Source organism: Hippocampus comes, unplaced genomic scaffold (genome assembly GCF_001891065.2).
Source record: "Hippocampus comes isolate QL1 unplaced genomic scaffold, H_comes_QL1_v1.1 scaffold242, whole genome shotgun sequence".
In the NCBI taxonomy this organism is placed as follows: domain Eukaryota; kingdom Metazoa; phylum Chordata; class Actinopteri; order Syngnathiformes; family Syngnathidae; genus Hippocampus; species Hippocampus comes.
The window spans coordinates 2,526,844-2,539,487 of record NW_017805385.1 but is presented as its reverse complement, the minus strand read 5'-3'; the positions used below and the strand labels follow the sequence as shown (position 1 = coordinate 2,539,487).

At 48.1% G+C, this 12,644-nt stretch overlaps 1 protein-coding gene across 2 annotated transcripts in view; it reads right to left on the bottom strand.

Annotated features, from left to right (window-relative positions):
• Positions 1 to 12,644, bottom strand: part of col18a1a (collagen type XVIII alpha 1 chain a) — a 44,344-nt gene that overhangs the window by 18,523 nt on the left and 13,177 nt on the right. The window contains exon 1 of one of the 2 annotated variants that reach the window (XM_019872875.1): positions 3,237 to 3,758. The exons of the other annotated variant lie outside the window; for it this stretch is intronic. Within the exon in view, the coding sequence (XP_019728434.1) occupies positions 3,237 to 3,600 (364 nt within the window). The 5' untranslated portion in view covers positions 3,601 to 3,758. Of the gene's footprint in view, positions 1 to 3,236; positions 3,759 to 12,644 lie in introns of those variants that run through there. 2 annotated transcript variants of the gene reach the window in all.

The following is a 12,644-nucleotide window of genomic DNA, read 5'->3' as shown; positions in this document are numbered from 1 at the left end:
TACCGCCCGGCGACTCGTCTTCAAGCTCCGTCGGCGGGTTCAAAGCCTCCCCGCCGCTGTGAGGGCGGGAGATCAGCGGAGCCGGCGGTGGGCTTTCTTTGAGAGCCTAAACACACGAGGCGTTCGGCCCGGCTGGGCGGTCCCGCTTTGCGCTCAATTGCCCTCGACACGAGTCGCAATATACTCGCGTGCAGCTCCAAAAGCAAATTTTTGGATCAAGTCAAGCTTGAACAGGAGAGTAAAAATCCTTTTCCGCTGTTATCAAGCGATACCATTGGCCCCACGATCCGACAATTTGTTCTTTTTGTCAACAAGGCGTAAAAATAAATGTCATTGATGGATCCGCAGCACCAGCAAAGACGCAGATGCAAAAGTCAAAACACATCTTAGCCCAATCTATGTCTTCCAGGGCGGCACGACCTTGTGAGGAGAAGCGTTTTCACCACATTCTTGCATTCTCAAGAACCTTTGTTAACCAATGACAGGCCCAAGGTCACTGAATGGGGTCGTGCCAGGTTTATGGCGCTCGTTTGTCTTGGCGATAAAGCCTCTTCCTATTCTGACAACATTCCAAGATGGGGCTCCACCAAGTGAAGAAAAGATGCCTGCGGCGCGAGAGTGCATGCATCCGGCGTCGGAATGGCGCAGAATCCTTGAGAAAAGCTTGCAGCAGCGGCAGAGTTGCGCTTTTACAGAGTCCGAATTGAAAATATGGTGGCCACCTGCTGATCAAGGCAATAATCCTTTCACGTTTAATACCAAAAGATTGGTGACTGAATTGAGCAAGATAAAGTGTTCCGCTTCGGGAAGGTGAACGTGTACCTTGAGAGCAAGATCTGAGGAACTTCCCATCTTTCAAACACACTAGACACCACATAAAAAATCGTGTAAAAGGCTCAGGTTACTTAAACATCCTGTTTTACAGCCCCCCCAAGAGGAAACGGATCACATTCACAGATTCCATCTAAACATATGGCTGAATATTGTTGCGCTCATAACGCTCCCACATCTGCCACAAACTGACTGATCAAAAAATGTTTGATGTTTGTGCTCGGTGGCCCCACGATATAGTTGTCGACCCCCAAAAAAGGTAAGCCTATCGGGTTACATTCTTCCATGATAGGCTATAATTAAATGATGTCGTGGTAAGTGCTTATTAAGGCCCGAAAGCCGACAACGTCCTCCTCACATCGACAGTGCTGTTGAGAGTGAAGCAATACCTGCTATCAAAATCAAAACTTGAATTTGGACGTTTCCATCTCAGTCATCAATGACGTTGACAGACCTTTCGGACAACACCAACGGGTCTTGCCAAACTTGAGCGGTCTTATATGAGGAACAGACTGACCGCTCGGTCTGTCAGCACGGCGAGGCGTCACAAAGATACCGACGCTGTAAAAAGCCCCTCATGAACACTCACTGATATGAAGTGAAGGAGGAAGGCGGGGCCGTGCGAATGCTCGCAGAGGAGGCACATCTTCATCACAGAAACAGACTCTACTCAAGTAGATTGCATATTTGCCGCTTGTCTTGTCCAGGGAAACCAAGACAACGAAAGTATTTAGAAAAAATGATGAGCTTTATTTAAGAAAGAAAAAGAAAAGAAAAAAACATGGAGGGACACCGTTCACAGATCTGTCAAGGGAGTCTTCTACCCCTCCGCGTCTTGTGCTCTCATTTTATCTTGTTGGGAGGTGGTGAAGGTCAGCGCAATCAGCATTTTCAGGAGCTACACAGAGTACAGAATAGTACATGGGCAGGCAACTTTGCTTATCCGCAATATAACTGGTCAGCATGCAATAGTACAAACAGCTACTTCCATTTAGCGCTGTTATATGTCAAATTGCCATTACACCCTCCCCCCCCAAAATAAAAGCAACCCAATATCAGTCAACTGGCATCAATGGTCTGAATCATGATCCACCTCTAAATTGTAATGAGCGGCACTCATGACCCCCAACCAGCAGATACCTTCCATGTGGTGAAGATGAGGGTCTTCAATCAACCCAACCCTAGAAATGGAATTTACGTACTACGCCACAAAGACCAAAGTGATGACAAAAAAGTGATTGCCATAGATCAACCCGGACGCCTCATCCGGAGCTAATATTTCAAACACGAATGAAGCGGCCTCACTTCCAAACAGCCAAGACACCCACCCGCAGATGCACACAGAACCAGCAGAACAAAAATGACTTCCAACAAAATGTTTCCATCATGCATCTTCTGGGAAGCGTGTGAATATTGGGTTATAATCGCAGACAAGCTGGGGAGGTTGAGGTTTTGAAACCTGGTTCAAATCAATGCCAAAATCGGTATTCATTCAAGCCAGTCGTTACCTTTGCGATTAAAAATCGACACGCACCGATAGCCAACGTCGTCCTCTTCTGGGACTCGCTGGCACTCCACGGGGAGGCGTCGCCCATCCAGGAGCATCCAGCAACTGTCCCTAAACCTTCACAAAAGCTTCGGCAAGGCAATACCGTCATTGGAGAGCCGCACTTGGGCAGCAACAGAAGGCAGAAGAACTTCTCCAAACCGCGGTGGCAATTTGACCTCAACAGCCAAGCCCAGTCCTTCAGGAGGGCTTGGATTTGGTCCGAGCTGGTCTGGTTGAGATGATTTGGCACAACAAAGCTTTCGCCAGCCACGGAGGAGCAGAATGGAAGAGCAGGATACACCAATAAGCAACGTGGGCTTTGAGCAATCATCTGTGGTTTCGCAAAACCTTGGTCACTTTTTGCTGGTGTCCAACTCTCAGCGGCTACAAAAGTTGGACTGCGTTTCCATGTTTGTGTCACGGCATGGCGAGGTCTGACAGACTGGCTCGTATAATGCCTGAGTCGTGAGCCGGCCTTGGGTGGTAAGGGCGAAAACTCTTGCCTCTGATTTGGTGTCATTTGTATGTGGTTGACGATTCAACACGGTGGGACTCGAGCGACCTCCAGCGAGATGATTGCTTTCTTCAGTCCCACTACGACCTCGAGTACGAACACTTTTGGCAAAATTCGGATCATTCACTTCAGAGTGTGCACTGTCCCTACTGTCAAAGCCACGACTGAACGACTTTTTGGGCTTTCCCACAAAAGAGCCTGGCTTTTCCAATTCAGACGCCCCACGAATTTCCTCTGTTTTTGCAAATTCAGATTCAGACAAAAGAGCGGATTTCGAACGTCCATACGCGGGCTCGACATTTCCTGTAAGACCTTCATGATTAGATCCCCCAAGAGGCGTACCTGTTAGCGAAGACGTTTCATGACCAGGTTTACTTGTCCTGGGTGAGATCTCTGTCGTGCCATAGGCTGATGTACGCTCAAGCTCCACTGTGGGTGCAACTGTAAGCACTTGAAGAGCTTCGGTCGTCTCCTGCCAAGTCCTCTCCACACTTTGCTGACCACGTCCACGTCGGTCTTCCATGATCTCCGGCCCAGTACTTGCAAGACTCTCAGCTGGTATTTCCCCACTACCCGCGGGAGTGCCCGAGCCCTCGTGATCCGCTAACGGGGCCGGAGTGGTGGTCCCGGTCCAGGACCAAAACCAAGCATCAGAGTAGACCACACACAGGGTCAACAAAAACAACATATCACAATGGGTCCTCATCTCGGGTACGCTGTTGAGCACTTCTACCTGTTTTGATCCTCAGACTCCCTGAGTGAACTGTGACATGTCCCGGTAGCCTCTCGGCTCCACGCGCGCAAACCGCACACACGAGCACACACCCGCCAGTGTCTCTTCACGCACGACTCGGCGGAGAAGACCAGCCAGTGAAGAGGGCACCCCGTTCAAAATAGTCAAGGGGGGAGAGCGCAGGAGGAGTTGTGCTCCTCATTGGCTGCCCACACCGTATTTCCTCTCGCGACTCCTCCTTCTTTTGTCCAAGCGATGAAAAGTGAGCTCTTCGACCTTCCAATTATGGCAGTGATACTGATGCTCTCAGTTGTGAAAGCAAAGGAGGCATCTGTTCCCCCTGACTCACTCTCTTGAAAGCGACTTGTAAAAAATGTCAACTACGAAGCAAGACAAGACTCCAACTGCAACGGACGCTCATTGTGGAATGACTTTCGTGTTTTCCTGCTGTCGGAGGTGTAAAGGCAACACAGTCCAGTCGAGCCATTCAAGTCTGAAGTGCTCTGACATCACATGTAACGAGGGCCCCACGTTCTTGTCCGGACCGGTTTCTCATGCGGCCGTTGGGAGGAGTTGACAGAGACCCTCAACATCGGCCATTCCAGCCATCTTAAGCTCCTTTCAGCAAATGTTTCCATCACATGAATCGGAATTGTGAGCTTTCAGACGCAAATGCTGACACGCATGATCATGTACAAGGGGCCCCTCGGATTCCACCAGTCCTGGCAAGGGACATTTTTCATTGAAACATTGACTTGACTGCGAAATGTTTTGACTTCTGCGCAAATTGGCTACGATAGGAACTGAACTCAATTGGATATCCAGGACCCGCTGGAATAATCCAGCCTCTGGACTTTCGTGTCAGGTTGTCCTCCAGATCTCAGTCTGGGGTCGATCATGATCGAAATGACTTGAAAATTGTTGCTTAGCTGAACAAAACGAGGGCACGTATGCAAGTGAGAAATCGCATTGCTGCAAACGTCAAAGAAACTGTATCTTAGCTTGGTTTTCATTGCATGATCAGGCGTTTTTTTTTTTGTTCATTCGATTCAGATACTTGAAAGGAATCATGAGACAACATTCTACTGAGCAAAAATAATTAAGAGACCACGTCGACTCCACAACCGTTAAAAATGGACTCATGAAATCCTTACTGAGCAAGGAGATCTGGAAACACGTAACGTAATCCACTAAACACCATCACATACATGATTTGGTGTTCGAGCTATTTCTTTAGATGTTGATTTTGAAAATGAATGACATGAAAAAATAACTTAGTAACACAGGCTGACTTCCAATTGGGCAAGAGTGAGACAAAACAGACACCAGTCAGCACAATTTGCCTGTGGGCGCACTCAATGATCCGCATCATCATTTGTCAGTGTGTTAACCTACATCAACAAAGTCACCGAAAAGTGGGACCAGTTAATAAACCTTTCGGCACTAAATGCATTACACTGCCCGGTTGATAATGATTGGCCTAAAACTCCGGAAACCTAAGAACCTGGACGCGGTCCGCCGGCTCAGGCCCTCAATGGCAATCAATCAATAACTGGCTAATGACAACAAGCAACAGAAGCTCGCCAATATCATCTAGCAGAGATCCAGAACTGACACTCGATTCCCAAGTGTCATCAGATGCTGAGTTCACATTGAAAGAGCTCAAATGGGCTCCACTTTTCATTGAGGGGACATATTACCTTCAATTGCTTGTACTGTAGAAAAATTGTTGCTCCGTGGGGTCCAATGTACTGCACGTATGTATGTACTCTTTGTATATATGTGTGTGGAGTTTGCATGTTCTCCCCGTGCCTGCGTGGGTTTTCTCCGGGTACTCCGGTTTCCTCCCACATTATAAAAAAAGATGCACGGCAGGTTAATGGAGCACTCGGAATTGTCAGCTGCACCCTCTTCAATAAGTGTCATGCACTCAGCAAGAGGAACCGCTGTCCAAACAGAAACAGACGTATGAACCTCGACAGAGGTTACGAAGATTCCAAATCCCCCAAATCCCTGGGGCACTTGATCCACAAAGCTTGAGGGCCATCCCCGGACCTCCTGCAACGTCAGCGCTGTTATTTCAGCAAGCCAAGGTCATCGACCTCTTGCGCCAAGTCACCTTCTTTTACGAGCTCCGAGGCTCCCGCTTTGAAATGACACACGCGATCTGACTCTCGGGCGAGTGGCCGATATTCGCGCGCGTGTCCACACGGACAGGCGCACAAACAAAAGTCCAACTGCAATCGCACAGCACATCACAGCTGCGGCGCAGAGTCCACACTGACTCACGTACACACGGCAGCGTTTTTGGACCACATGCTTGCAAGTTGCAACACAAAGCGTCGCTCGTCTGCCTGGACTGCAGATGTGAAACTCGGTCCAAAATTGTCAACTTTTGTCAAGATGTCATCGGTGCACAAATAAAGACTCGGTTGGAAAACATGAACGCATCCGTTCGGAAAGTCCTGAGTCCTCGGTTCAGAAATATTGTCTTGGTCAATCTCAGCTTGCGATCAGAGCCGTTGCCACATACCTTTTTTTTCTATTATTCTCATTCAAAGTTTGTTTCACGAACAAAATAAAAATTTTAAATGAAATGAAAAATCTCCAAAGTAACCCAGGAACATCGCTGCTGTTCCAAAGTGTCGGACACAACAGAAGGGTTCAAATATTTGATCACAAGAAGGAGAAACATTGTGAGTCATTGGTGAATGAAAACGAAGCTTCAACAACTCGTTGCAGACAAATGACACATTACTCGTGAGCCCTTTTTCTCATTAGCCGCTTGCTTTCCTGGGGCATTGCCCTTGGAAACCACCAGACTGAGCCCTTCGGGCTTTTTCAGCGAATAATCAACCATCCTGTTGGGAAGAGACGGAGCGCCGCAGGGCTCCCCCACAGTCCCGCTCAGACAAGCAGCAACAGCTTGGCTGTCTGTGTGAATAAAACACATTCCCGAACAACAGGGGGATGCGCGGCCTGCGGTGCCCAAACCGCGTGGACGGCGCAGCCAAGAGGAAGGGCTAATGGCGTGCGTTTTCGGGACGATGAAAAACCTTCCTCTTTCATCAAAACTGTGACGAAATAATCTTCTCACTCTTTCTCTGCCTCGGACTTGGCGTCTAGGCTCGGTGAAGATCTGCCACCGTCTGCGACAGTATGTCAGTTCAGCCAAATGATGAGAAAATCCCACAAAGATGGCGGCCACTGATCCCGTCGCCACATGCACGCACCGATTGGAGGAATAATAGCATCGTTGAAAACCAAATCGGTGACTCAGAGATTCACTCCGCATACAACAAGACGGCGGCCCGCGTTTGAAAAGGGCTTCACAAACAACATCCAGTCATTATTTCCGGCCGAGCCCGTCAAAGGCGGCCAAAGACAAAAAGCTGATTGACTGAAGTACGTGACATGACAAGAGGATGTTTGTCGAAGCGGCGCCCGCTGGCTTTGAGACGATTGACGGACAAGCGTTGTATTCGGGTGAGCCTTCGCAGTGTTAACAGCTGTTTTTTAGTCATGCTGGAAATGAAAGAAATATTCCGCTTTCCCACACGGAGGCCCCGCAGGGACCAACCTGCGTGGAACACTGTCATTTGCCACAGCATGTCCAAACGAGCATTGGGCCAAATGGGGAAAAAAAGAATGATCACCCATATATTGTTTCATATCGTCCAATCTCAAATATCATCGTGTCTTTGTTTTAAACCATCAGTTTTAAAGCATCCGTACCAACTGACAAACTAGCGACCCCTCAAGTTTATCACATACCGTCAATGTGGGACCAAATTGAGACGCGATCATCCTTATTTGTGTACAATTTAAATAGCTGTTGAGTTTGGTGGTGCGGCTTGAGATTTTTCGAATGTAAAAACGGCTGCCTTGGCTCAGGAAAACGAAAGGAACCTCTCGTCTCGGGGTGACAGTTGAAGCACAAAGGCAAGTTGATGCGTGCGGTGCTGTGGGGAAATGGCGCCCTCTGCTGTCCACGACCAGCCCCTCTCAAGTACACCTCCGGAAATGCCCGCTTGACCTTGTCAAAAATGATCGATGCGGTAAGGCTCCCAAAAAAATTGTCATCGTTGCCTCATACATCAGATTATACTGTACATGACAAACGCCATATAACATTGCACAAACATTGATTGCAAAAACAGACACGGGAACAACCCTTCCAAACACACTGACTTTTTTTTGTATCGCAGATCAAGACGCAACACTTCAGTTTACTTCATTCGGCGCAAACATATTTTGAAAAGTAATAAATAAATAATAAATAGTCAGTGAATTATAAATGGTTTTATAGTTTGAAACAAATAATAGTCAGTGAATTAAAGAATGGTATTATAGTTTGTTTGTTTTTTTTTTTTTAAACCAACCACAGTTGAAGGCGCAAGTAGACCGCTTTGCGTGTGGCACGAATGATGTGACAACTTGCTACGGCGGCAATAGCATGCGCTACGCTACCCGATGCTATCTCACATTCATCTTCGCCGTCGGCTGCGCGTCAAAGACAAATTTATACAGGTGGCGGTCGCCAAACAAAAACACAGCTGGTGAAAATCAAACAGGACGTCCCCCAAAATGGCCCGTCAACGCCGAGCAGCAGCCCATGGCCGATAAAGCGCTCGGTCAAAATCGTGATAAGATACAAAACGACATCATGCGACTGTGCTCGGATGTCTTCGGTTGGGTTTAGACGAGAGGAATGGAGCAAAATCCCTCCGTTCGTGATCGTGGTCTCGATAAACGGATGACACGGTAAGTGCTCTCAATATGGTGGTCTCGCCGTCGGCGAGGCTGTCAGCTTGCACCTGCGTCGTGATCTCACAGCACAAAGGAAACCACAAACACGTGTCGCCGGAGGTTTTCGGTGTCCTCAATGACGCCGTATGACAGGTCAGAAACAGTCCGTAATATTTGTTCACATTGACATTCATGTGAAATGGCGACGTTATAATAGCGCCTCTTCCCAAGATCAAAAGTCTCAGTCCAATCCGAAATTCTCATGTGTAACAGTGCTTGGAATTTCAGCTTCTCCACAGTAAATATTGATCCCATTCCTGCCGTCCGTCCTCCATGAATGTAACAGCAGACTGACTGAATCAAAATAAAGCATGCTTGAATTTTGGAAAACAATGACGTCCCTAATTATATAGATTTACAAAGTGTGTACACGCACACACACACACACGCGCACACACGTGCACACACACACACACACACACACACACACGCACACACACACACACACACACACACACACACACACACACACACACACACACACACACACACACACACACACACACACACACACACACACACACACACACACACGGGGGTTGTGGGGGGAAGTAATAATGATAGATTAAACCCGAAAGAATTGTAAATGATAAAATAGATGATAAAAATCCCACCCCCAAATAAATGGAAGAAAACAGAAATCTGCGAATGAGCAAACATTTTCAACATTGGAATTTCTCTCCTAGTCCCCTCTTCTTTCATGGAGGTGTGTGTGTGTGTGTGTGAGTGACAAATTCCGAAAGAAAAATACAAAGTACAAGAAAAAAAATAGAAACAAAAACGTGAGGGCAGAAGATTCAACGAGTTACATTTTTTTTAATGTAAAAAAAATGTACACGTCAATCCAAAGGAGGGTGAAGTCCCCCCCCCCACCACCCACCCGCGGCCCACCTCTTGACTCCCAAAGCCTTGAGGTACTGAAGAAGACTAAGAAGTGGCGAGGAGTCGCCTCCTAGTGGCGCTTTCGGGGAATGCAGGTTGAAGTGACTGCTGCATTTGGCAGACTTGTCAGCGTCTTCCGCTGTGCATTCGCGAAAATGACTCCTGAAGCTTACCGAGCTGCTCTGATCACGCTAACTGGACCCATCTTCACCAAGCACAAAAGCACAACATCAACTAGCTAGGTTGCAATCCTGTAACACTGTAGCATGTTAGCATCCCCCCGCCCCCTCCTCCGCAAGTCTCATTCGAAATGACACTGGAAGAGAGTGCGAAAAATCAAAAAAATCTCCAATCAATCTGCCTTTTGTTCTGGCAGCCTTTCAGTCCAACGTCAATTTTCCCGCATCAACATCCCGCGTCCTTTGGTTACATTTCAGGTGGTTCCACAAACCCAATTTTTCTTTTTTTTTTACCCGAAATGGGTTAATATGTTCCTTCAATATCTTGGCTTTTATCACGCGCGCATGGAATTCTTTTCAAATCAGTCTGACTTTCAGAGTGTTTGAACTCTTCCAGCCAAGGGTTATGCTGCTTTGACAAATCATTTACCTGCTTTTGCATCTCACGGGGCGGGACTCTCCCACACCTGGAATCCAGACACGGTCGACTAAGAGCAAGGCTTACGGGAGCACTTGGCGTGGAATCGACCCATTGGAGTTAGCGCCGGGTCAGCGGCAAAGAGTGAAAGACGACGCCTACTTTGTGCCTTCGTTTGGGGATTTCAACGCCACCGAGTTCAAGTGAGCTGAGCTGAGTCGTAACTCTGCAAAGGCAGCAGCGGTTTCCCGAGAGCACCCGACAGACAAGTCGAAACCTTTTTTCCTTCGACACGCATGAAAGACGACACTGGCTCCCGTTTGAGGGCCTCGCGCCAAGACCTATATTTTATCGGCCCATAAATTTGTCAACGGCAATAATAAGCGCAACAAAATGCTTTTCTGCCGCAGCCGTCGACTGAATGACGGAAGTCGGCATGTTTACATGCGCCCAAGAAAGAAAGTCAACATTTCCACATGCCCTCATTCGTGTTCTTTTTTTTCCCCCAGACAATTTGGTTGGAACTCGGTGACTGACGGCAGGTGATCGAGACCTTCCGCTTTGTGTTTGGACAGCTGGTGATGACATTGCTTGCTGTCTGTCGTTCTCCCTTCCTGAAAATGAAGCGTGGCCATTGGAAGTTTGGCTTTATAAGCTCTTAACTTTTTCAACGGCCCGCAACATGACCCCAAATTTAAAAAAATATTGTATTATATACACATACACATACACACACACACACACCATACTAATAATGACATTTGACTTGGTTAGTCCAAAAAGGTGGTCAGAAGGGAAGGTGGACTATCAAACTTTTCTCTAAATTCGGTGATTACAAGAATAACCCAATGGATCTTTCAACACCACGGTGAATAAAACCCGAGTCCATTTTGGAGGCAAAAATCGTTTTTCTGCCACTTTGTGCAAGATGGCCGGTTGACGACGACATCACGTGAATGATCCTCAAGTCACTGCTTTGCTTTCTTCACTGTCTTCAAAAAGTCGAGCCTTTTTAAAGCGGCCCCCTTTCATGCGTCCATTTTTCGGTCGGCGGCTCTCAAACAAAAAAGGTGCGACCAATCCTGCTTTCGAGGATGAGCACGGCTAAGCGGAGAAGGCCCCAAAACGATTGCCGTGAATAAGAGAAGCGGCGACAGTTCCCACAACACAGCTGCCCATAAGGACATTTTCACTTGTGGACGCAGCACTTCATACACCACAATTGACGGAGGCGATCGCTGCATCTTCCATTCAACGTGTTCCTCGGCCTTGAAAAGGCCTCTGGGAACTGCGTCATGGCATTGACTCTTTTTGTCTCCAGAGTCACCAACTTATTTATTTTTAAACTCTCGTTCCCCGATTGGCCACTCCCAGGGGGGGTACAAGCAACGTGAGAAATACGCTTCGTGCCAGATTCTTTTCGGGCACGTCGGAGATGATGTTTATGAAAATCCCCCTTTCATGTCTGAAGAGCGGAGCCTTCTCGGAGTACCAAGACATCTTTGCGGTCTTGGCTGGCAACTTGCGGCGCAGCTATCACGACAACGCATCAAAAAAGGTTGGGGTCGGCTTCTCTCGTGTGGGATGGGACTTCTTTCTTCGCAAACGGGGGCGCTTGTGCTCGCTCGCCACATGATTGGGAATTTCCTGTCACGCACACGAAGGGACTTTGGCCCGCTTACTGAAGCGGTCGCAGCAGACGGGGCTCGGGAACGTTGGCTCCCGTACGAACCAGGATCCCTTTGTCGCAACGTGACCGAACGCCTATCGAGGAATTGATCTTTCTCGCCCCAAAGTGCCACGCCCACAGAGCCAAGCAAGACCCGCACAAAGCTTTGCCGGCTGCACTGACAGGCCCGATCGACGTCCCGAACTCTCAGACAAAGTTTATTTCCGTTCTCTAACGCACGCCGAGATGAGTAACGTGTTGTTGCTCTGCAGTTTAATAGCGTGAATCAGCAATCGGAAAGTTCTCTCAACTTGCAAACAGATGGAGGGCAAATCCAGATGTTGCCTTCGGCCCACTCACGCCGGAGAACGGCCGCTGAAGCCGAGGGAATTTTGCATACGTTTCCACGTTTGCTTCCTGTCCCAAGTCTGGTTTTCATCTCTGGGGGGGGGGGATGGCGTGACACGTTGCCCCCTGAAAGCGATGCGAAGGAAGCACAACCGATTCAAGTCAGAAGGAATTCCTTCGAGCGAGCCGATTGTTTTGAGGCTTCGCCGCAGACGTTACTTGACATTTCCCCGACATGACTTACGACACCAGAAAAAACATGTGACGGCAAGATGTTCGATTCGTAGCCTCGAGGGGAACGGGGAAAAAAAAATAGAACGGCATTTCCAAAAAGGAAACTTCAAAGGGAAATTGGAATTCAAGCAGGTTTTGGAGGAAGAACGTTGATTGCCGAGAGGAAATGATGCTGCGCGTGTGCTGCGTGCTCGACGGAACTTCCTCGGCAGAAGACATTGGAAGAAAACGCGGATGCCTTCATCTTGTTGACTTTTTGCGTGTCACACCAAAAGAGGAGAACAAACGCAAGACGCTTTCCATCTTAAGGGAAGGCGCGATTTCCTTCCGCTGCCGCGCGCATGACTGTCAGATCGACGTCCCGCTGAGCAAAGGAGACGCCTTCCCAGTGAGGCCATTTTTAATCGTGTCGAGAGGAAATCCAGACCCGGATGGCACCGCAATTCTTGAATTTCTTTGAAAAGAAAACAGAAGTGAT